The sequence below is a fragment of the Capra hircus genome (genome assembly GCF_001704415.2).
Source record: "Capra hircus breed San Clemente chromosome X unlocalized genomic scaffold, ASM170441v1, whole genome shotgun sequence".
In the NCBI taxonomy this organism is placed as follows: Eukaryota; Metazoa; Chordata; class Mammalia; order Artiodactyla; family Bovidae; genus Capra; species Capra hircus.
In genome coordinates this window covers 13,595,321-13,621,401 of record NW_017189517.1, presented here as the reverse complement: position 1 = coordinate 13,621,401, position 26,081 = coordinate 13,595,321, and the positions used below count along the sequence as shown (strand labels likewise).

At 45.0% G+C, this 26,081-nt stretch overlaps 1 protein-coding gene across 6 annotated transcripts in view; it reads right to left on the bottom strand.

The window, feature by feature from the left end:
• Window positions 1-8,653, bottom strand: part of ATP1B4 (ATPase Na+/K+ transporting family member beta 4) — a 46,862-nt gene extending 38,209 nt beyond the window's left edge. For 2 of the 6 annotated variants that reach the window (XM_018044272.1, XM_018044275.1), the window contains exons 1-3: window positions 8,381-8,653; window positions 4,215-4,473; window positions 131-259 (exon numbers count right to left, since the gene is read on the bottom strand). In XM_018044272.1, coding sequence (XP_017899761.1) covers window positions 131-259; window positions 4,215-4,473; window positions 8,381-8,443 — 451 coding nt within the window. In that variant the 5' untranslated portion in view covers window positions 8,444-8,653. Of the gene's footprint in view, window positions 1-130; window positions 260-4,214; window positions 4,474-4,607; window positions 6,021-8,380 lie in introns of those variants that run through there. The other 4 variants (XM_018044274.1, XM_018044273.1, XM_018044276.1 and 1 more) reach the window with 4 other exon arrangements.
• Between the last annotated feature and the right edge of the window lie 17,428 nt (window positions 8,654-26,081).

Sequence of the window (26,081 nt, the reverse complement as noted above, 5' to 3'; positions counted from 1 at the left end):
ACTTTTACTCCTAATAATTGAATCCCTAAGTCATTACCGGGAAGAGCCAAAGTTAATTGAGGCCAAACATGCCGTGCAAGCAGATTTCTGTCCAGGGTGTTCGGACAGCTCAGGGTATTTGGGCACTCACCAGGAGGCTTCACCCTCTCAGTGAAGGTCGGCATGTAAGGACTGATGGTCAGAAATAGCGTGTACATGCAAAGGGTGATCACAGCAGCCAGGGAGGCATAGAAGAAGAAGTAAATGACTAAGATCAGGCCTGCAGAAAAATCAGAGAGGAGGGGGGGTCAGTGCTGGCCAATAAGCCCTGCATTTGCCTTTGAACTCACGAATCAGAACCAGTGCTAACACGTGACATGGCTTTTTTGTAATTCCCCAGATTCAGTATGTCCTTGCTTATTCAGATTTCACCGATTTGAAATTGGTGAGAATTGCGTCAGAGGTCTGACTGCAGTTTTACCTTTACAGCATCTCCGATGGAAGGGCTTGCTGAGCAAATGATGACCATGAACGAGATTACAGGGGAACAGAGTTTGAAGTACTGCAGAAGGCAAATTGCTTGGGAGTCCTCTGGGCTATGGGCGATATCCTATGTACAAATCATTCTCTGCTATTCATTAAAGCAGGTGTCCTAAAGAGTTCTAGTCACTTGGTTCCAGTGATTATATATATTTGCAAGTGACGAAAACAGCATTTCTTTTCACATAGCCCATAATTCAAACTTTTGCTTCATTTCCACTGGACTTGCCTTTAATGAAGGCAAAGCAAGGTTTCACTTTATGTACTTCAAATCTTATTCATGTTTGGCAAAATTTTAAGTGACTCTGATTTCAAAAAGAACACTAACACAGGATGGGGAAGGAAGGAGGGGGCAGCTGTACTTATTGATAGCTGCCACCTGTGAGCTCTAACTGTGCACTTGGCAAGTTATAGAACCTTTGGGCACCCCCGATTCCTTGCAGATAAAACAGTGATAAGTTTAGCACTTCCCTCGTATTCTGATCTGTGTCCCTAACAATATTTGAAATTCAGCCTTTCCTTCCATCCTGTGCTGATGCTACCATTTCCTAGCTGTTGGATGTTAGACATGCTATTTACCTCTCTGGGCCTCAATTTCCTCATCTGTAAAAAGAGGATAATAATAGTACTGACTTCTTAACACTGAATGATGCATATAAATAGCATAGCACAGGGCCTGGCAGACACTCAGTGCTCTATATATGACACTCTTCATCACTGTTAATATTATTATTGCCATAGTTTCCAGAGGCACAGTTGTGTGAATTCTCCCTCTGTGGGCTGGATCAGGACCAGGTTTGCCCCGGGATTAGGCAGCACAGAATGAGTGAATAAGCATGCCCCTCTTTGGGGCTGTCTCAGAAAATAGCATCTAACTCTTCTCACAGCAGTGACATGATGTCAGAACTATGGATTTGAACCATATCATGAGCTGGAAACTGGAACAAACTACCTAACTCTGCTGTACCCCAAACCAAATCCAAATGTCAATTTTTAAATTGAACCATGAACCAGATAAAATTGACGGCCCCCAAAAGGAGTCAGGAAAAGGAGAAAAAAGTTCCTTAGGAATTTAACTGGAGGTGAACCTTTATGTTTTCTAAGATGCACTAAAACAGAACTGGAATACGAACACCTCACTTCAGCTGGAGTCCCCGGAGAAGAAACAGCAGCACCTTGTGTGCCTGTGGTATTTGGCTGGTGCCCACTGGCTGGCCTCATGGGATGTGCCCTCTGCCTCCTCCTCCATTCTCCATTGCTCTACCCCTGTCCTCATCCTGGCAACCCATCCACAGCAGGAAACATCCTGGGGGACCAGAAGGCTCAGTTTCATGGATGAAAGGAAAGCAATAGAAGACAGGTACATTCCCCTGGAGACATCTTCCTTCTTGCCCAGGATGTGTGGCTGGGAAGCTGTAGATGGGAGAATGGCACTAGCAATGTGTCCCCTCGGCTTTGCCCAGGAGTCTGTGCCCTGGAGCCTGTGATAGGCTGTCTCAGCTACACTGCACCACCCCCACCCCCAGCAAAACCAAGCACTGTACCCACCCGAACCCATTGATCCCTCCAACCTTTTCTGCTCCAAATATCCAAATTTTACTTGGGCTGCTCCTCTAGGTAATCCAGTGTTCGCCCCTGAATGCCCCACCCAAGCTTGGATAGATGATTATATCTTGAATAGACAAGATACCTGCAATCCCAACTCTTCAGTCCTTCCACTAAAATACCCCATCAGGTCCTGAGGCCCTTACCCATCAGGGCCTTGCTCACTGCTAGAGTCCATGAAGACAGTGTGGTGTTCCGGCAAGAGAAGGAACTCCAGTGTTCATCCAACCTGGGTTTGAATCCCAGTCCTACCACTTATTAACTGTCACTTTAGGTAAGTTACTTACTCTCTCTAAGCCTCAGTTTCTGCATCTGTAAAATGGGGACAATAATATTACTACCTCATAGACTTCTGGTCAGTACCCAATAAAATAACATATAGCTCCTATCAATAGAAGTTGCCCACCTATAAGAGGAAAAGCCCAGAATATAATAACAGGCTGGGTAAATATGTCTGTCCTGTTGGCGTCCAGGCTGGACAGGGTTAGTAAGTGCTTAATTGGCACCTAGTTCTCAAGCAAGAGGACAGCAAGGCATGTGGTGGCCTGGGCATTAACATCACTATTTGCCCTTTGCCCAGGGTTAGCCTTCTGAGACCCGCTTCCCAGAGGCCTGGATGTGCAGTGTCCCCACTGCCACATCTCCCCTGGACACTTGAACCTTCCTCCCTTGTCCCCACGTATTGGCTTGTGGATTCTTTTCCGCAGGCACAATTTGGGTCAGCTCATCTGGTTAAGTTCCAATGGATGTTTAAGGGTTAACACAGGGCTTCCTCTCCCAGAACCACACTTGCATTTCACAAGGCCTGTTTTTCCAGTCCTCTTTAGGCAAGCCAGAGACAGCTGTGCCCCTTTTGGAGCCCCAGTGAGTGTCCTGCATTTGTCTGCAGCTTCCAGAATGTTGGAATGTTCCTTGAAAGGTACATTTGTTCCAGTCGAGAGTTGAGAGTTCGAGGGATGGGCAGGGGTGGGGCTGGGAACTGAAGAGGGGTGAAGGGAGGTGGGTGTTGTTTGGAGCCCCACACCTGCTATTCCCAATTCCAGGAAGCGGGTCTGGCCGTTTCACCCTGACTGAGCTGAACTAGAAACATCAGCTACAAAAGAGAGAATTCTCAGTTAAAGGGGCCTTTAGAAGGCATGGACGTCAGCTTCAGCAATGTAGACTCTTGGCACTGGGGGACTCTTATTTCACGCATAGACTTATCTGTTTTTTCTTCCACGGGTTAACTGAGTTCAGACCAGCAGCTGCTCTTTTCCTGGGATGTGCAGAGAGTGTGGCGAGTGTGAATTTTACCACAAGCTAAATCTCCTGAGAAGCATCAGCATTAAGAGTTCAAGAGGTGAGTAGGAGGGACCCTGGGAGAGGAGTGCTGGGGAAGCTGTGAAGTAACAAGTGGTGGCTGCATATGGACTGCAATTCTGCCATGGATCAAGAAATACAGGAGCTTGGGCTTAAATCGCTAGAAATGATCCCTTTAACCCGTTTCTCTCTTAACACCCTGGAGCCGTAGAGCACCCACAACCTGGGGCCAGTGGCAGCCCTAGCTATCCTTCTCTGACATTATGGGGTGAAATGATGAGACTGTACGAACACTTGGTCAGGTTAGCAGGGACCTGAGTCTCGTATCCTAGGAATAGTCTTCTGCGTAATACTTTCGATTTTACCATGTTCATATCTTATCAGAGTCTCAGGCTGCTCCTGTGAGAGAGAAAGGGAGATACTGCTTCTTGTTTAGCAGGTGAGGAAACTGAGGCTCAGAGAGGATAAATGATGAGCCCAAAGTTACAGATAGAAAATGACAGGGCTGGGGCTTCCATAAAATCTGTGCTTTTTCATCTCATTCTTACTGTCTTTCTGCACTACAAAATGCTGTTGAGCCCAGTGGATTTCAGCTACACAATCGTCTGTTCACCCACTTGGAGTTTGTTCTGATGAGATCTGCCCATTATTTCCCTAGGCGTTGATCCGGTTACGTGAAGAGCTAAGAGAAGTTTGCAGACAAGCCCATCCAACGTGTGGTAAAGGAGTCCTGGACGCCAAGCCGAAAGCAAAGGACACCCGACTGGGGCATTGGGACCACTGGGACTTACTCCAACTCTGACCTGTTCGGGCCAGAGATGTCCTTTTCTCCGGATCCCACAGGTATTCATTCACAATCTGCAGTTTCCGCCACCAGGCACTGTCTGTTTCCTGACTGTGACTATCTTCTTCCTCCTTCTCCTCCTCTTCTTTCTCCTCCTCTTCTTCCTCCTCCTCCTCCAAATCAGGTACCACCATCACCCTAGCCTCCTCTTCTGCTTCTTCCTCTTCATCCGCTAAGTAGTTCTGGTTCACTTCATCCTGATCATCCTGAAACAGTGACAACACACAACCCCTTTTTTTGGAAAAGAAAATTTCCCATGGCACATCCCACCAGTCAAAATAAATGAAAAACAACTCAATATTTGGAGATGCTTCAGATGTCCACTTACCCAGAAACATACCTGTTGTTACAAGAGGCAGATTTCTTTCTCTCTGTTCTCTTGCAGGAAATATTCTTTCTATGACCCATTTTGACCCAATATTCTTTCCATAGAGGTGCAAGTGTTATTCTCAGCTGCAGGCATTTGGGCTGTTCCCCTAGGACTGTTCATGTCATTACTCTGTCCTGGGGCCATGGCTTCCCGTTAACTTTGGCCTGTCAGGGCAGACTGAGCTCAACACTGGAGGATGGAGGAGTTTTAGACACTTGTGTCTGTGATGCTACATTCTCAGTCCACGGCAGCTTTGTCCTAACACTCTGGATGCTTTCAGCTGCTCACCCTCACCATCCTAAGTTGTGGCTAAAAATAGCTTGGAATAGACATCAGGAGGAAAAGCCAGCTGCTGTACCCCTCCTCAAAACTTAGACTGTCTTCCTCACAGAAAAAAAGAGATTAGGGGTGCAGTTTTTGCTCCTTCTCTGACTATTGCCCACGCTGGAACCTTGCCTGCCAGAAGCAGGTTGGACAGACCACCTGAGGGCTGGGACAGCAACTGATATTTCCTTCGTCTTCCCCACCCCCAAGCCCGTACCCTTGGCAGAAATCTGGGCACGTAGGAAATGCTCAGCACATATTTGTTGATTGACTGATTGCAGCCATTACTTGAGATCTGAAACTGTAATCTTCTCCAAGTGGTTCTAAGAAAATTAAACAAAAAAGAGAAAAACCCAGACTTCACCAAATGGTATTTCAAATGCCTCCCAGCCACAGGCTGGCGAGTTGGATCTCTGCTCTTTGTGGGTCTGCCAAGGCTCATTGCAGCAGCAGAAAATGAGGCCACCCTCCCTTCTCTGTGCTGTCCAAATCTGAAGAGCGGCAGGGCCTGTGCACCTGTTGGGGGGATGTGTCCAATGATAGAGGCCAGGGGCTCCATGCCGCCCTCTCCCTGCCTGATTCCTCAAAGGCCATTTAGAGGACACTCAGCTGAAAGGGCTGACATGGGGGGCGGGGTGGGCCAGAGAGCTGGATTGTTCAGGATCCGTAAAAGTGATGCAGAATGACAAGGCTCTACTCTCAGCATTCAGTCTGCCCAGTGCTGTCTAGCTCTTGATTACAAGCACTCTTGAATTGCTCTCGAATTTGTTCAAAGGTACAGTCTTATGTCACGCGTGTATCAGACCTGACGGGGACCTTGAAGATTCACTTGTCCACGTGAGGCCCAGAGAGGCAACAGGATGTAGCCAGAATCACGCAGCTAGTTCAACGATAGAACAGACTCCGAACCCATGTCTCGCAATATCCCTGACGATGTTTCTCCCCTACCACTCTGAGCACAAGAGCTGAGAGGTGGTTGAGCAGACTGACAGAGCACAGCAATGTGTTAGATTCTGTGTTCCCAAGAGGCTGAAGGTGCTCACAACTGGAGATCTCTAACTCTGACAAGGACTCACGGGGTAAGGCTTAGGAAAATAAACCTCCATCACTCAATGTTGAACAGATTAATACATGTTCTTAAATCTCTTTCACTTGTGTGTGAACATAGGTACCCATTTGACCTCCAGAATTACATTCTGAGCACCTGGGGTGGAGGTGGGTGGGACGGGGCCATAGTTTCTAACTCTTTGATGGCCCTCCACAGCTTGGAGCCTGCAGCTAGGTAACCAGTGGGCACGGAACAAACATCAGTGATAACTGCCTGGCTGAAAACTCCTGAACCATGCCCTCGCCTAGGCGCTCATCCAGACTGTAGTGGGTAGTCAGTCATCCTGGCCTCCAGAGAATCTGATGTAACTGAAAATCTTGGAGAATTTGAAGTATAACATTTCAAGGTGAAGGAGTTTCTATTCCCTTTATATTTTCGGGAAAATCTCCTTTCCTCTCCTAGTCGCCTGTTTTGCCTGCCCTCCACCCCTGCTCCACAGAGGAGGCAGCTGGCTTTGGCCTCTGCCTGATCTTATTTGTAGATATGAGCTCTCACGATAATCCCATTAAAGATGGCTTGTCATTAAAGCTTTACCCTCCCGGGAAGAATTAACCTTCTCAGAGCTAATTTCCCCACAGCTCTCACACTGCCTGGGCTTCAGGAACTGCAAATATCTTTCCCCCTTGCCCCAGCTTCCAGGTATAGAACCTCACACTGTACAAGAGGGGCACTTTAGGGGGAGCTCAGTGTTTCATGGAACCCAGTAGGGAATCCTTTTGTAATGAGAGGGCCTGTTTTTGTCTGTTTCCTAAAGTGGCACTGACCTCCTGTGATAGTGTGTGTGAGTGTGCAGAGATGGAAGAGTGGGTGTGTGCTGGGGCCGTGGTGTTGCCCTAAAAGGAAAGAGTCTGAAGGGCAGAACATGGCTCCATTTTGAGCATTCTAAATATATAAACATATAAACAAATACATAAACAAACAGTATGACCCGGAAGATAAATTTGTGCCCTGCCTTGAGTGACACCCTGTAAACATTCGAATGGTTGATTAGTTTTGAAAGAGACATTAGCACACAATTATTCACTGTATCAAATCCTCTCTTTGTAAACGTGATCAAGTGTTCCCGATAAAGCAAGATCCCCTGATGCATTTAAAATCCAAAACGAGGGACAGATAATTAAACTTGTACACAACACTTTAGCAGCATTATAGAGAAAAGAATCCAAATAAGGAATGATTTTCTATGCCTTACAGACTGTGACTGCTCTGAGAACTGGAAGGGACTTTGGGGAATGTCAAAAGAGAGACTCTACAAACCGTGGCTAGAAAGTTACGAGAAGCCCTCCACAGGTTGGTATGGGGTTAGAATTTGTGTCTTCCTCTGCTGGCTGCTGAGAGTCTCCAGTTAGCTCCTTGGTTGGGGAGTGGCCATTCACCAAGAAAAATGGATTAAGCTTTGTTTCTTCCTGAGGCTCAGATCACAGCCCTCTCTGGGGGAGATTTCAGAATATACTTCCCAGCAAAAAAAAACCCCGGCATGTGGCATATACTCATGATTTCTAGCAAAGTAAATGCAAGGAAACTCTGGGTTCAAAGACAATTTTAATGCACCCTGGAGATAAATGGTGACATTGAAGGTGGGGTGTGTGAGTGTTGGGCAGGGTGGGGTGGCAGGCAGGAAGGCCATGGGTGCTGGAGGGTTAGGGAGTTGCATGCTGCAAATATGAAAGAGCATAGGATGAGAAGTGAGGAAACCTGCATTCTCACTTCGGCTTCTCCAGTAAATGGCCAGTACCTCCCGTGCCCTGAGCCACAGCAGTCTCCTTTATGTGATGAGGGATTCTAGAGAAACGATGTCTAGGACTGCTCCCAGGCTCTATCTAGTATTCCAGGGTTTTAGCTATAGCTTGGAATTTCAGCTTTAGAAAAAGAGTAGCTGGGTTCCTCAGAAGCTCCCACCCAAAGGGACTGAGACAACTGGGTAGGCAAATGCCTTTCATTTCCTCTTTCCCTTCCCTTCTCTCTTAGCTCCATTTCTTGCTATTGGAGTGAAACCTCTACTCCCAGACTCCAAAGGTCTGTTCAAATTCTAGACTCCCACAAAAACATTGTAGAAGACACCCTCATTCTCTGGCATCTCCCCTGGCCCTTATCTTTGTTGCACAGGAGGAGGGCTTCCTCCTTCAGTCTAGCCATTCAGGGTGCAATGGGGTCTCAGGAGTCACTGCTCATGCTTGAAACCCTGGGCTTCCTTAAACTTCACTGTTCCTGCCCATCCTAAAGAGAAGCAGCCGTGAGTCATGACCTACACACCCCCCACCCAGCCCATTCTGAAGGGACAGCAAAAAATATTCTGCTTCCCAGGACTCACAAGTCTGTAGCGATAACCGTAAGGCAAGGCCGGGGCCCTTCTGGACCGGAGCTGCCTTCTCATGGCTGTGCAGTGGGCAGAGGCGCGGCAGAGGCAGACGAGTGGGGGAGAGCTCCGGAGCTGCTGCTGGTACAGGAGACACTGGTTGCTGGGGCTACTTGGCGCCTAGTAAAAGTGAACCCTCCTGGCATGAGCCCTTCCCCAAAATAATCTAACATGCCCCTCTCTCATTGGTTGGCCCCTTCTCTGAATCAAAGGAAAGCCCTTATGGAAAAGCAAGCTCATCATTACAGGGAGGGGGAGATATTCTGGGTCACAAGGATGAGCGACTCACCCCCCCCCCCGCCCCCGCAGCTTCACGTCTTCCCTCTCCCTGCCCTTCTCTAGCGCCTGAGCTACTATGGGCCCAATGGCAGTCTTCAGTTGTGTCCTTCTCAGTTGAGAGCTGGATATCAGTGCATGCAGTGGGTGGGGCCTGGGTGGGAGTTGGGGGTGAGGGGAGTTGGCCAAGAATAACTTTCTTTTTTCATAAGGCTGATCTCATGCAAAAGGATCTAAGGTGTCAGGAAAGATTCCCTTTGCTCTCCCCACCTCTCCCGCCCCACACTAAGCCACCTATAATATTCCTTATTTGTGTCAATCAACCAGCCCCTTAAATATGGATTATGCATTTTAGAGGCCAGGCTCCTGCTTGGCCCCTCCCCCCCACCAAAGAGGGCCTTGGATATAAAGAAACCTTTTTTCTCTCCCGCATGTCAGAATGGCCCCATCAGCACTGCCCCTCACACACACACCCCTCGGAATCCTGGCCAAATTTCTGTAGTGGTTGAGATCTATATTTATCCCTTAGCATCAGGGCAGGGAACAAGCCAGAACTTTGCAGTGTCGGTTTCCCAGACATATATAACTCCTGAAGCCAATGTGGGATCCACCAAAAGAAAAATTATTAGAAACAGCCAAGAACATTGTATAGCAGTTTTTGTCTGTTTGGTTCACCCCATTGGAGCCTGGGTAGTTGAAAGGCCTAGGAGGAATATATGATCCTTCACAAATCCCCTCCCCCTCCCATCACACCCAGGTGACTGAGAATGTTGCAGGCATTGAGATTCTGGGCACATTGATAACCAGGAAAATTAGCCCAACCACTTAGAAACTTCGATTTATTCATAATGCCAAACCTAGGCTGTTCTGATGAAGACAGCTTCAATAGTGGCTAATTTAAAATAAAGACTCCATTTACTAGAACGTTACTACTCAGGATTCTTCTTTAACAGAGTCTCCTCTGATACCCTCACTTGACGAGAAAGAGAACACTGACAAAGAAAAGAGAAACTCATTCCTCTTTTGGGACTTCAATGAAAGCAAAATATATTCCAGGGGTTACCCTGGACATTGCGCTTTACCTCTTATGCTTTCTCCACTTGAACTTTGTATGTGATTCCTGATGTTAAGTATATGAGAAACTTGAAGCTCTTGGAAGCCTTAAAAACCAAACAAAGGATAGATACATTGGTCTTGTCTTACTAAGGCAGAAAAAAAGTGTACAGTTATGTTAGCAAGATTTAAAAAATCAGGAGTAGGGAGTAGCATTATTCACGGTAGCCAAGGTACGGAAAAAGCCTGAGTGCCCTGTCAACAGATGAATGGACGAGGAAGGTGTGATGTATATACATATATATGATGGAATATTTCTCAGCCGTGAGAAAGAAGGAAATTCTGCCATTAATAACAGCATGGACGGACCTTGAGGGCATTGTGCCAAGTGAAATAAGTCAGACTGAGAAAGACAAATACTGTATGATCTCACTTATATGTGGAATCAAAAAATGCCAAATTCATAGAAATCGACAGTAGAATGATAGTTACCTGAGGCTAGGGAGACATGGGGGAATTGGGGAGATGTTGGTCAAAGGGTATAAACTTCTAGTTTTGAAATGAATAAGCTCTGGAAATCTAATGTGTGGCCTGGTAATTGCGGTTAATAGTACTGAGTTATATACTTGAAAGCTGCATCATAAAAAAGAAATAGTAATTATGTGATGTGCTAGAGGTATTAGCTTGCCCTATGGTGGTAATCATCTTGCAATATATATGTGTATCATGGATAAAATCACATTGTACACCTTAAACTTACGTAATGTTGTACGTCAGTTATATCTGAATAAAGCTGAGAGGAAAAAAAACCCACAGTAGGAGACAAAAAGGGGTTTGGATTAATGTGAACTCAGGTAACAAAATGTTCCATTCTCCAGAATCTCTCATTCCCTAGCATTCTGGGTGATTTGGGGTTTGCCATATACTTAAGATACTTGCAATGTACTTAGCCCAGGCTGCCTTCTGGAATGCCAGCTGTTGGGTGGGGTACAATAACAAAATCCCATAGGATCTCAAAGACAGAAATCTGTCTGAGCTCACACTCAGAAGACTAAAGGAGAAACCATTCCTGCCAATTTTGGGGAAAAAAGCAATCTGCTTAACAGGACAGCAGACTGGAGCCAGAAGTGACCAGTGGAGCTGCAGATGAAGCAGTGGCTACAGAGGCGAGAGAGGAGGGAGAAGGGAGAGGCTTTGAATTTGATACCGAGTTCAGAGGCAGATGATTCAAGTCAGTCCTTGCGCACAGATGTTAGCAGCTGCTTCTGTAAGCCCTTTTCCCTGCTTGCCTGCCTCAATCAAACCACATGGTTGCTGACGGGGAACAGAAACAATCTTATGGACCTGGTCCTCCTGTTCCCAGGAAGGAAGAGAAGGTAGCGCTTTTGAGAGCTTGTTTCCTTTTGCCACGGGAGAGGCTAGTTTCTGGCATCTGTTCTTGTGAGCTATTTACACAGTTGGGTGGGGTTGGGGGGTGGGGTGTGTCCCTGCCTGGAGTTTGGCTAAGTCCTCGGGGAGACTCTAGAAGGTCATGTGCAGTGGTATTATGAGTACTGCCTAGAACCCCAGTCTCTCCCATGACCTTGAGGACTCTGAAGTCACGGGTGAGGGAACTCCAGGCTGGCCGAGGAGCTGAGGCTGCCATGAATGCTGCCCAGCATAGGGTGTCAACTTCAAAATTCGTGGAGGAGGGGGAACTCATTTGAGACTGCAAAGATCAGGGAAGGCTTCCCAGAATAGGCGGGGTTTGGGCTGAACCTTGAAGGGCAGTCCTTCAAGCTGGAAAGGCTTTGATGATGCCAGTATGGTCCCGGGTGCCCAAAGTTCCCCCTCCCGAACAGCTAGCCTCTGAGTAGTGGCCAGCAGGCGTGGCCAGCGGGCTCACTGGCTAAGGCCAAAGGGTTTCTTTGACCTGAATGGTCCAGATAATGGCCCCGGATCCTTATTTCGCTGGGTTCCAGGAAGAACCCTTAGCGCATCACATTCCTGAGCAGTTTCCATCTGTCGAGTACAGTTATACAGTGAGAGATGCTTTCATTTCGAGGGACTGAGGGCCCTAAGTTGGTGACTGTATCAGCCTAGACCCCTGGGGGAAAAATGAAGGCTTGGGAAATAGTGAGGTCCTTGTGGAGTTTCAAGCCTATTTCCAGTGGCTAAAAGGCACTAATGAGTATAATGCAGGCAAGAGATGTTGGTTCAAACAAACAACTAATTGGAATTAAGAGAAGAAGTGTGCAGAGGCCCCTAATGAATGGATATGCTAATTGGTCTTCTTTGCTAGCCCCTTGGGCTTTGGCTGTGACATAGACTAGCCTATTAGACGCCTGCTCTGTAATAGCTGCTGAATGCTGGGGCCCTTTATTGCCATGGTAACATTGATGTCGAGAGTCTAGCTGAGCCCCGGATCTCTTAATTTACTACTCAGGCGGCTACAATTCTTTGGGTTTTATTATTCTTCGTGCCCCGGGTGCCAGAGTGGCAGTGAATCATGCTTATTCATCCTCTGCACCGCCCACGGTGTCTTTGAATAAGTCAGGGTGTCTCTTACTGTGGGTGATGAGCAGATTATTAAGTTCGAGCCTATTTCTGCCTTAGCTGCACTAGTGCCTCTCAGAAACCAATGTACCTCTCTAACCACTTGCTTCCTTGCTGTGTCACATGGCTTTTGGCAAGCTGAGTGATGGCACTGCAGTGGGCCCACGGCAGCCCAGCCTCCCAGGAGCTCTGTGCTTGCTTGCCGGGTGGGGTGGGGTGGGGGTGGGGGAAGCAGAGCAATGCAGGTGGGACAGCAGCAGCTGGGAGAGTGATCCTTGCAGACCCACGCCATCCAAAGGGGGCAGTCAGAGGGGGAGGAGGGTCACTGCAGAGAAGATCCTGTCTGGGCACTGTGGTGCTGGAGGTTTCAATCTCTCTAGGGTCGGGGGACAAGCCTGTCTAGAAAAGAAGATCCCTTATTCTGAGTGACTCCAGAGGAAGGGAGCAGCCCCCTAAAGCCAGGAGTTACTAGGAGGATGGATTTCGCTTTATTTTATAAGAGATCATTGTGGGAAGAACAATGCTGGTCACAGGCACCAGCTGCCTCTGAAACTTTCGCATAACTTTATCTGCAGCATTGTTGTTGTTTAGTCCCTCAGTCGTGTCTGACTCTGTAACCCTCCAGGCTCCTCTGCCCATGGGATTCTCCAGGCAAGAATACTGGAGTGGGTTGCCTTTTCCTTCTCCAGGGGGTCTTCCTGACCCAGGAATTGAATCCAGGTCTCCTGCCTTGCAGGCAGGCAGATTCTTTACCTCTCAGCCACAACGGAAGTCCCAACTTGTCACTGGAGCTGCCCAAACTTTGGTCTCTGAGTAAGAGCTGTTCTGATTATTGTGGCCAGGGGGTGAAGTACTACTAGTACTAGGTACTAGGTTTGCTAGATGACCTCTTAGGACTCCTCCAACTATGGAATCTTTTGTGTCTATATATGACGTTGTTTAATTTGTCAGGACATATGCTAAACTTGGATGATACTTTATATGTATGTGTGCTTGCTTTAACAGCACATGTGCTAAAATTGGAATGATATTCTATATGTGTTTGTCTGTGTCTATCTCCAGCCAGAGATGAAACCTTGCAACAGGTGCAGAAATATTTTCCTGACACCCCTGTCACTAAGAAACGGGCAACCTGAAGCTAAAGATAAAGCATTCAAATAACCCCCTCCCCAGTTACAAATGACTCTTACTAGCAGGAGAGAGTCTTGGTTTCTGTGGTTTTGTTTGTTTTCTTTTTTTCATTTCACTGCAGCATTTGACTGGGCATCCTCATGGGAGAATTGGCAGACTAGAGAAAACTGCAGGCTACACAAATTTGGAGCACCTTTACAAGGTTTTTCTTTAATTGTTGTTGTTGTTCCTGTTTATTGGGAATGGAGGGTGTAGGGTGAGAGTGAGAGGTTTTCTTGACCTAACTAGAATCTAAGAGGTAGCATTTTCCCCTGTGACAGGCTGGACAGAGCACTGTAAACCTAAAGGCAGTCAATCAAGTGTGCAAAGCACAGAAAGAGGCTGTTAAGCAACACCGGTCTTTTTCCACCAAAGCCTGCAAGCCTGTTGATTATCAAGCAGCAGCCTTTCCCCACACAAAGGACAATGATATTAATCCAACCTGAACCCACTCTGGATTCAGCAAGCACCAGTCAGAAATCACAGTGGCTCTCAGCTGCCTCTTAAATCAAAATCAAATTCATAAGCAAGAGCTTAAGGTCCCTCCATCAACATCCCTGTTCGGTTACTCACTTGCTGCAAGACCACAGGAATGCCAATTGATCTCGCTGTTCTCCATCTTGAAAGATAGTAAGTCCAATGTCCCTGCTTCCTCATGCTTAGGGATGCTGTGGGCCTAGAACTCTTCAGAGGGAAATGGAAAGAGAATTCTGAAGTCGGTGGGATTCTTGCTCATTAGGGAGTAGAACTGAGTGTTTAAAAGCATATGCTTTTTTAATTGGTACTGGATTTGAATCCAGTTCCCACTTTTTTTTCTACTGTGTTTTAATTTATTAATTGAAGGATAATTGCTTTACAAAACAGTTCCCACTTTTAATAGCTGTGTAACCTTGGGGAAGTTGCCTCACTTCTCTGAGCCTCATTTTTCTCATCTGTAAAGTACCTCATTGGCATAGGATCAAAAGATGTAATTTACATACAGTGCTTGGCTTAGTTCACCCCACTATTGTTATTATTGATAATGATAATACAAATCAAACAGACAAAAATACCTTGTCCATTTTCAAGGACACTTCCTCACAAGGCCAGTGACCTGAGTAAGGGGAGCAAGCTCCTTTGGGTTGTAGGCAGTGCCCTCATCTGGTTTACCAATGTCTCCCAAGCTAGGGATTTGGAGCTAGGCAAGAGGGAGAGGGTCTTTGGAGGTGGAGTGAGAGGTGAAAGGTGAAGGTTGACATGCTAAGCCTGAGGTATTTTGGAGGCAGATCAGGCCTTGGAGGACCCTCATTCACATCAATCACACCATGGAAAACCGTGGTTCAAACTTCAGTGAACTCAAGAATCACCATAAGAGCTCGTGAAAGATGCTTATTCCCGATTACTCCGCAGATTACTTATTAATTGCAAAGGAAACATGTACCTTTTCAAAGAGGAATTCTAGAAGACACCACCTTAAACAAGGGATCAAATTTAGCATCACCAATAACAGAGCAATGGCATATGAACCTCCCGATGTGACACGCTGGGAAGTAAACAACATTACTCCTGTAGTATTCTTGCCAGAGATGTTTAATACGAATCTAATCATGATGAAACAATCAGACAAATCCAGACAGTAAACAAGACAGCCAACCTGGACTCTTTAAAAATATCAGTATCATTAAGGGAAAAAGCCAAATGTACTGTTCTCGAATCTAGATTAGTAGAAACTGAAAAGACAGTAAAACGAACTCCATGATTCTTGATTGAATTACAAATAGCTAGGATGTTTGGGAGCTAATTTGAGAAATTTTGATATGAGTCAATATTGAATAATGCTATTTTGTCAATGTTACATTTCTTGGATGTGATAATGGTATTATTATTTTGCAAGGGAATGAGAGAATGCTCTTGTTCATAACAGATACATGCTTAAATTAGATGCAATTTTAGATGCAAAACTTTAGATGCAAAGTGGCATGATACTTGCAAGTAAATTTCAAATGTTGTAGCCGAATACATACAAATACATACATGTTTTTATGTGTGTATATGTGTCTATATAGAGAGAGCATATGTGCAAATCTAAAATGTTACTGTCCTGGTTAATTTCCAGGAAGGATATACTGCTATTCATCATAGTTTACTTTCAGATTTTTCCAAATAAAAAGTTGGGGACAAAACATAAACCCTTGCCTACAATTCCATCCTTCCCAGATATGCCTTGTCATATCCCCAACGTCCCTTGAACCCAAGTTCTTAGATGCCTAGTATCCTCTACCCCATAACACCAGGAGATAGTTGAAGTTAAGGAGACATGAAATCAGGGAAAGCATCACGAAGGCAGCTACACCTGAGCTTGGCCTCCAGGATTGGAGCAGGATTTTGCTAAACAGAGAGAGCAGGAGAAGAACTTTCCAGAAGGAGATGATTACTTGAATGAAGCTTGAAGAATATAGAACAGAGGTCCTCAACTTTAGCGGACCCAGAGTTATATGAAGAGCTTTTACCTATGCAGACTCTCTGATCCCAACTCCAAAATTCTCATTCTGTAAGATTGAAATAGAGCCCATAAATTTGAAGTTCTAAAACACTAAGATGGGTCTCCTGCAGGGGTCTGAGGACCATGATGTGGGAAAGACTGGCACAGGCAGCTGCCTATTCCACACGCACACACAGAACTGGCCCTGTCTCTCTTGTGTTCAGTCAAATCTCTCATAGGTGGATTGTCACCAAGGGTGATGTAAACCTTCAGAGGAAGTCCTCTTTACTAGACCTGTCAGTCATGGTGCCTGCCGTGTCCACTACTGTGCTCACTGCCTACTGGTCAGGAAAGCAAATCCAGCTAGTTGTGGCCTGGGGTGACCTTGACTGTAGCAGGAATGGCCCCACAATTTGGTGACAGATAAGCGTGTATGTGCATGCTAAGTGGCTTCAGTCGTGTCCAACTCTTTGAGACTCTGGATTGTAGCCCGCTGGGCTCCTCTGTTCATGGGATTCTCCAGGCAAGAATACTGGAGTGGGTAGCCATGACCTCCTCCAGGGGATCTTCCCGATCCAGGGATCGAACTCACACCTCTTATGTCTCCTGCATTTGCAGGCAGGTTCTTTACTATTAGTGCCACCTGGGTAGCCAGGCACTGCTGCTGCTGCTGCTGCTGCTAAGTCAATTCAGTCGTGTCCAACTCTGTGCGACCCCATAGATGGCAGCCCACCAGGCTCCTCCATCCATGGGATTTTTCCAGGCAAGAGTACTGGAGTGGGGTGCCATTGCCTTCTCCGAGCCAGGCACTGTTCTGTTCAATAGGATTGACAGTAACAAGCTAAGGCAGTCAGACCCAGCAAACCTGTGACACTGTTCCTATAGACTACGGAGGGAGAATTTCCCAGTCCCTGGCAAGAGGAGACTAGAACAGACTTCCAGAGGGAATCAGGGACATTGTATAATAACATGATGCTGATAACTAAGCCACTTTGGAATCTAGTAGTTCTCTATGCTGTGTGTATCGTCACCATAATCTTTTCTCAAGGTCCCCCAAGTAGACCTCTGTTATCTAAGATAAAAGAAGTAAATTAATGTTTCTTCTCTGAGGTTTCCAGTTCTTGGAGAATTGCTAATGCCCACGCTAGCAAGAAGGAAACTGTCTCTACGGCATGTTGCTGTTCACCTGAGGAGACTGCAGGACTGAAATAAACAAATTGTTTCCTTGTCTCTGGCCTCTTTCAACAGACCTACAACTCAAGAAGAGAAACCCTGAGCCCACGTGCTGGAGACTCTCCTTATCTTACAGATGCCTGCATCCCAAATGCCTCCCTTTCTTGTCCCCAGTCGTCCATGCTTGGTTCAGGATGGTGGCAACTCAGCATCAGGCAAGGTGAGAACAATGTCCCACAGCACAAGGGTCGATTTACAACAAGTTGTCCTGGAAAGCTTAGAGCGGAAGGTAGGGCTGTATTCTTTCGTGATCCGATGTGGGGCCACCTTAGGAATGGTTGCTTAACCCATGTCACAGAAATGTTATCTCTGTTCAGCATCGAATGATTGTGTAGCCATGAAAACTTACCATCTGCCGTTTGTTCCTCCACGAGGTTTTGATCGATGATTTCCAAGGAATGATCCAAAGCAACTGTAAAGCAACAGGGTATGTATGGTCCCAGGACTGACCACACACACACTCATTCCAGCCCCAGGACAGGATTCAGGATCGCCAGAAAATATACCGCTAAACCTGCTGCAGTTGTTATTGCACACAAATTACGTATGAGCTAAAAAGCATTTCTGCCACCATTTACCAATTTGCCCCTGTAGATATGAACACACTATGAAAAGCAAACTTTCAAAGTTGACCCGAAAGCTAAAAGTAAAAGTCAACCATAAGTTTTATCAGAGCCTGCTGATTTGCAATTTCATATCCATTGACCTAGACATCGTTGTAACGGTGAAATGAAAAGCACACATTATATTCTGATCTTTTATTATCTTTTCTTTGAAAAGAAGGACCTTTCTACCCTGATGCCACGAATCACAAAATAAAAGGTTGGAGGAATAGCAATTTTTGGATGTATTGCCACACCTAATTCGCAAACCCAGTAAGTTACTTTAGAAATCAGCAAGCACCTTAACCTTAGACTTAAAAAAAAAAACATTTTTTTGAAGACCTGTGTATTTGTGGTTGCACCCACTCGCAATTTAACTGTGAGCCACTTATTCACCTCTTCTTCCATCTTATGCTTCATTTATAGACAAAAGGCATTCCATTAAAAGGGTGTAGAACAAAATGGCAAGTGTATAAAACGCGAGAAACAATTTCTCTCGCTGGTGTCTTAGCCGTCTGTGGTGATGATGGCTCAGAGTTAGCCAATCCCCACTTTGCTCTCAGTTCTGCCCATTAGTGAACTGAAATCCTATCTCCGCCAGGTCTCTGCTGGGGAACAATCACTAACGACTTGGCCGTTATCAGGAATGCAAAGTGGAAAGAACGTAAAATGTGGTGGGAAGTGGCACCAATAAATCTAACGAAAGTCCATGTTGGTGTAGTTACATTTCTCTTGAGCCTCACTAATGATCAGGCTCTTCCATCTGCAGCCTTATCTTTGGCTCACGAGGGGTATCTCTCTTCAGCCTTGAGCCCGCCCCCCGCTTATCTAACCAGCTTTGGAAAGCTTAAAGCTGACCCAACAGCGCTGGGCAAGAGCCTGGGTGGGACAGATGATAGGGGGACTGAAGGAAGGAATGAATACAAATTTCCAAGGCTCATTTCTGTTTAGGGACCACTCAGCCAGCAGCCCTTCTTGGGGAAATTGCAAGCTGGAAGAGCGATTAAGCGTGTATTTCTGTGCCATCCAAGACCCTTACAGATGAAACATTCTCTCCACAGTTACTCTTCATGCCTGTCTCCTACTTGGTCTGTGCTTTGAAATGTAATTAAAATCCGACTGTTATAAAAGTATAGTGATTAGGGACATCCCTGTGTTGGTCCAAGTGGTTAAGAAATCACCTTGCATGCCAGCGGGAAAACAGGTTTGATTCCTCTGTCAAGGGAACTTTAAGATACCTGACATACTGTGTAAGCTGGGCACCACGACTAGCGAGCCGCTTTACCCACAACAAAATATCCCACTATGGCCACAACTAAGATCAGTACATAAGTCCTATAAATTAACAAATAAAAAAAAATTTAAAGTATCGTTGGATTAAAAAGCTGTTCATCAGACTAGCGCTGGCTTTGCTAGATACCAAGCTCTTTTCCCTGTCGTAGCTGCAACCTTAAACAAACTGACTGACCTCCCTAAACCTTCAGTTTCCTAGCTGTGGAAAATGGGGGACATCAGAGTGGGCCGTCTTGCAGGATTTTTAGGATTTAGCCAGGAATGCTACAGTCAAAAGACGAACTTTGTCCACGGACTTAGCACACAGCAAGTACTCAGTAAAATAGGGGTTATTGTTCTAGCGATTATCATCACTTTTTATAAAAGACATTAACTTTTGAGCACGCTCTAACCGTTGGATTCTGGAGGCTGGGAAATCTATTCATTCTTTTGCTCTATGTCAGAAGATGTTTCAAATTCTATCTTATCTTGCCCTTCCAATATGCTTCACAGTTTCCATTTTTCAGGAAGGAATTCATTGAATAGTCTGTTGCTTATGATTACCCTGGGCCATTTTGTCGGAGATTGAAAGGAAGTCACAGCAGCTTCTTACAAGTCGAAAAATAAGGTCCTTTTACTGAGTGGTCATCAGGTTTCCACCAGATATTTCCACTGAATTGTCTCCCTGATCCCTCCCAACGGCAACCTTTTGCCTTAAGACAGGAAGCAAAGCCAAAAGACACTCCTGCTGACACTCTCAAAATAAACTCTCTGATGGCAGATGGACCGGAAGAGCTGCGGCCTGGAAGCCCTTCAGGAATTGATCTGGAAAATCCAGGGCAGCCAGCTTACTTACCCACGTTACCCTCCCTTTCCTTCCATTCCATTTCTTATGTCCACTCCCAACTCATATCCATTTTCTTTCTAATCACTGCAGTACTATTTGCGGTCCCACACAATACATCAAGGTGACATGGCCCCTTGACCTGCTACAAATACAAAGCCTAGTGAGGAGAGAGTCTGTGAGGCCGAAATGACCACAGTGAGATAGAACAAGCGTGCTCAGGAAGGCTGAGGAATAATTCATTTGTATTGTTCTTTGACTCTGCTTATTCTTAGAAACTATTGTGCGTCTTAGCTATGTCTTTTAACCACTCTGCGCTTTCCAGTTTCCTCCTCTATTAAATTGCGGAATCACAATGATCTCGACCACACAGGCTGCTGTGGGAGAAATTGAGAACAAAGGCATGTATGTAGCTGTGACCTTGCATCAGGGAGGCTGCTAAATACCACGCGTCGCTTCCAGATCTCCACAGAGGAGGAGAGAAATGTGGGCAAAGGACAGGCAGAGTTCCAGGGTGGGACACTAAATCACCTTGATGTTCTGGCTGGATAGAATTCACTCATCTGGAGATGATGGCACTAACTTTGCCAGTGCGCATAAAACTACTTTAATTATGAAAACGCATTTGCAACTTAATAGAAAGCAATTTGCCCTCCATGTTGATATTGAGCCCCATTTGCTAGACAGGCAAAATGGAGGCTCTAGAGGAGAATGTGTCTGGGGCTTGTCGCCCGTCTGACAGCAAAGTTCAGCGCAAAACCCAGGAGTCAGCCCTAGATCCCCTGACTAACAGCATGGTGTTCCTTCCAGCACCACTTTGCTGGCATTTGCGGGCGCTGTTGAGCAGAACAGTGACCATTTGCCACTGGCCACTCCCTTCGGGAAGATGGCTTCTCTGCAGGAGGGAGTTGAGCAGATCCCTATTTAGAGGAAGAGCTGAGGCAGTGTAAAGCCAAAGTGAAGGAAAAATTCAACCAGGAATTTCCTGCCAAATAGGCAGCGGCCTCTATATCAAGCTGTTTGCTCCCCAGAGGCCTCAGAGAGGTTTCTAAGCTCTATATGATCCTCCCTCGAGAGAACACCGAATCGTGGAATGTTCAGACTTTGGGACCATCCATCTCGACTCCCCACTACCGTGAAACAAATTAAACAGCTTGCTGTTTGGCTGCTCTACCAAATTGTAGGGGGAAAAAAGAGACAAATCATTAGAAATACAGCATCTTCCAGGGCTCTTTTTAGACTGCACCCATGCTTACTTCCCATCCTGGAGATGAATGCCTCAAAAAAGATTAATTCATTTGATAAAGTTTTTCATTGCACGAAGCGTATTCCCCGCAGGCTTCAGGTACTAGACCTTGTGATCTTGGTGAGGCCCAGGAAATGAGTGGGTGAGACGATCCAAAGACCAACTGAGATAGCCTCAAAGGAATTATTAATTAATAATTGGATCTACATATCCCATTCTGTAATCCTTGAAATCAACAAGCTCTTAAAACCAACGAAGGCTTTTTTGAACTAACTTGGCAAAACTGACTCAAACTGCTGTGAGGTATGTATATAATGTACTATCATAGCGAAAACACTCAGCTTACTGTAGAAAGGATTGAAGATTTGTCTTGATTACCTGGGATTATCAAGACTCCACTCGGGATAGTAAGATAATATTGGGTTGGCCAAAAAGTTCAATTCAGGCTTTTTCTGAAGCTATGTAATAAACCACAAATGAACTTTCAGCCAACCCAATATCTATGCATAGATGGCACTGTATTATCTTTCTTAAAAATACCAAAAAAAATAAAATAAATTTGCCAACACAAGCTGGCCCAAGGGATATAATGATTGTTTGATGTGTATAAACTAAAAGCTTAAAATGAGACATACTAGCCCAAACATCCAACAAACAGAATCCGTGACTATTTCCAAACAAATTATGAAGCACGAAAGAACTCTCTAAGGAGGCGTGTTCAAAGATGGTCAGACATCAAACTGGTGGATCCAGCGCTAAGAAAAATGTCCAGCTGCTCTTAAGATAGGATAGAGAAAAGAACGTTGGATAACAGCAAGAGAGAGCACTGGAGGACTTCCCAGCCCGAAGTAATGTTTCGAGGGGACTGTGAATGGATCAAATTTTGGGAAAAACGTAAACGGTGGTGGGGACCAGGGCTGAGATGGCAGTCTTCAGAGAGGCTTTGGAATTGACAATGCTGAGAGGCATACAGGAAGCTAGTAGTGGAAGGTTAGTGCTTATGAAGCAATATCAAGCACTGCCCAAAAACCTCATCTTTGAAACATGCTTACTAAGCAAGAACTTTATCTTAGGAATGATTCCTACTATTTTAGAAACAGCTTCAAACAAGAGGTAAAAAAAAATTTCTTGCCTCATTCACAGATAAACCACGAAAACTATTTTGTGGCTACAAAACCATCAAAATCCCATCTGTTCTCAGGGCTCCTTGTATTTCACTGAAGCATTCCATAGTTTAGTCAAAATTTTGATTGGATTTCCCAGCCAGTATTCACATGTGAAGCTGAAGCCAATTGGCTTAGAGAAGGTTCTGGGCTATTGATGGTTTTGAATGATCCCTGCTGTCTCTTCCTCCTACTCCCCATTGGAACTCAGATATAATTTTCAGTAACTGAGCCTCCCCTTCCCCATGCCTGGGAAAGAGTTGACAGAAACTCCTCGGTTTCTTTTCCTTAAAAGAAAAACCCAGGGTGGATGTGGAGCCCTAGCAGTACCAGGGAGTGCAGGTAGGGGAAGAGAGGATGTTGGCATGAAAAGACTTTTAGGCTGATCAGGTTGGGCCGACTCCATCTTTGGGCCTCTGGTTCTTGCGTGGAAAGCACATTTGGAGGCCTCGTTCTCCTGCGATCTAAGGCTAGAGCCTATAGAGAGTGGCTTTCTCCCTTATCTTTTCCAGCTTCATTACAACGAGGCTCTCGTTTTATTTTATTTCATTATTATTATTATTTTTTTTTTTTTAGTCCTCCTGGCGGGTAGAAAGTTCACGCGAAACTCTTCTAGAATGGACTTATGTCTTGAATATTTGAGGACCAGTAAAAATTCCTAAGCCAGTTTGTCTTTATGGGTCGGTTTTTAATTTTTTTTTTAATGGTACAGTTCAGCCTGTGGAGATGAGCACATCTTTAAGATGTCTGTTTGCACACATGCCTTTAAGATGATGACACCACATTCTGTTTAGGTACAGTAGTTACACCCTATCAGAATGCACCTCATTGTCAAAGGGCATCTCATTTGCGTAAAATAAAGATGCTGCAGGAAAAGTGTCACGTTACTTAGAGTTAATAAATATGATTAGATTTTTCAGAATGCCTGAGATCTCAATATTTGTTAAATGAAGGTTGGTAAGTCATCGTTATAATTTGCCCCCTAATTGGTCTATTTTTAAAATTTTACATTCTCACGTATGCATTTAATCCAGAAATCCTAAAATACCAGAGTTCCAAATAAAACTGACATTTTTTTCCCCAAATCTATTACAATAGTTATTTATATTCAGACTGGCCAACTTGATAGTGCAAGAATCTAAAGATGCCACATTGGCTCATCTTGTTTTATTGCTAAGCATTAGTTTATTTATTGTGTTTTAGTTCTTCAAGTGGCTGCTGATCCACCTGAATTAAGACTTCCCCAGGTGTTTATTAAAATACACGCCAAGGTAGGGAAACCACTGGCTTAGAGTCTATACAATAACTCTCTAATAACCAAACTAATTAGTGAAAGCACCAAGGTCCCAATAAATCTAGATTTTCAGGCATTTTTTTTTCAGAGGCATGAGTCATTATTGTATCTGTTATAACATGATCTGACCTATCACCTCAAATGGATTTCGGCTTTCAACCTGCAATCCTTCCCCCTTCACTTTCTATAATTAAAAACCTATTTTCAAGAAACAATCTACAGGAACTTATAAAAGCAAAAAGTTTAAGGTTAAGCATAAGGCCAGTCTCTGATTAACATTTCCTATATCAGCTCTCAGTGAGACACACACACCAGACACTCTCCCACTGCTTCAACTTCCAGTGCTAGCCTGAACATCAGCGTTACTCAATAACAATCACGAGCCCTCCTTCCTTTGTTTAATTGTATTCCAACCCAGCCACCCACAGGCAGATATTCTACAGAGAAGGTTTAGAGCCACCGTTCATGAATAGCAGCTGCTACTTCTTAAATGACATGGAAAATACCTTCCCCTCACCCAGGGGGGGAGTCTGAATCTTGGCTTGAGCATGTGCTCAGCAGTCAGAAATCTCTACTAAATGTAGTTACCTGAAGCCACAAAGTCACACAGACCCTATAAATTGCTTTCCCAAGCCACCAAAATGCAATCTTACCCCCCCTCCCTCCATTCCCCCCTCCCTCATGTGTTTAAAAATAAAACCAATTCTGCTGACGACTGGTTTTCTTGCCTCACCACAGGAAGTGGACCGGTGAGTTCTCACTCACATGCTTAGCAGAGCGGGCACCAAATTTGTTTGTGGGACACCTGCCCTTTGGCTGAGGGGAGCTCTGTGGGCCAAGGAGGAACTCCCCCATGGGGGTGGGTGCCTCAGCAGCTGATGGTGCAGAGCGTCCAGGGTATTGAGGAGCTGACTGTGCGAATCGGTGACCTAGCAACAGGCGTCAGGCTTGGTTCACTCACAGTGCTGGCTGTCAAAAGGCATCCATTTTTAATCCCTCCCCTTCCTTTGCTTCTCTCTCCAACCCCCACCGCTCCAAAAAAAAAAAAAGAGTAAAAAAGAAGACAGACAAAAAAAAACAACAAATTCATCTGTCCTCTCTGATAACCTAAAACGTAAAAAAACAACAACAACACAAATCCCATCCTAACTTCCTTCCCGCCCTCTAGCAGTTACAATTGAGAAGCCATTTAATTGGTATTCAATTTAAGTTTGAGGGGGGTCAGGTAGTAGCATGTATAGATCCAAATGAGTTTTTTTTGTTTTTCTTTTTCCTCAATTCAACTGAGGATATAATTGACAAAATGGTTAATTATTTCATTTCATATATGACTTGGTGTGATTTAGTATCCAGTGAGGTTTTGTATGCAGAGTTCAGCGCTTTCCAGAGTGGACTGCATGCAGCCTGGGGATGGGTAAAACAATCCACTCAAGTAGGGAAAGAAATTACTCGAACTCTTTTTCCTAATTTTGTTTATCTGAAAAGAATAGGAAATTTGCGCATGCAATTATTCAACACACGGCGACTGTCACGGGCGCCCCCCTCGAGTAAACATCAGGTGACAAGGCAGCCAATCCTTGGGAGGAAGAGCAGTTTGAAAGCAGCAGGGGTTGGGGTGGGGCAGATTATGTGCTGCCCGGATAGTTTTATCTAGTCTTCACTATGGCAACAAAACGGACAAGGCGGTGAGCAAGACTCCTGTTGATAAACTTACAAAGAAGATGACCGTAATAAAGCTAACACAGTGAGAAAATGACAGGAAGTCTCAGGGTAAGCTCTTTGCCACCTGTGAGAGTACATTCAAAATGCAATGATGCCAATGACAATCATATCTGAGAGAAAGTCCCACATATTCAAAATTATCTAGTAGGTTACTTGAAATTAGGATTTATACCACTAGCTTTAATGAGACTTCATACGAAGTGTGCATCATTCCTTGAAATTTTAGTTAGTATGAAGATATTAAAAATTAAAAGTGCATTCACTTTTATCTAATTTTGAACTTCCATTTTAATTAGGTTTTATGACATGTATATAATTTGTAAAGTGAATACGATATACATATTTTAGAGTGGATATTCCACATATTTTTCCTGAGAGACGACAGGATGACTTTGGAGATCAGTGTGCTGTGGGTCATAAGACTATCAAGCTTGCAAGGGCCCTCAGAGTTTCAAGTTAAGCGTCAGGTGACCTCTGTTATGTATAGGAAACCAGATGCCCGGGAGAGGAAAGAACCTCAGCCTAAGGTTAACACTGCTAACTGCTAACATCTCCTAGATGAGAAAACTGAGGTCCAAAGAGTGAGGGCAGATTGCTCGGGATCACACTGCTAGTTAGGCATGGAGCTAGGGTTCTTCTTAGTCCAGTGCTCTTCTAAATTAGCGCCCGAGTTGTCTCTTCTATTATGAACACAGAGAGATATATAAAGGAGGAAAACTGAGCAAACACAGAAACTCAAAACAGAATTGAAAGCCATCAGAGTAGAACCAAACGTCTCTAGCTGG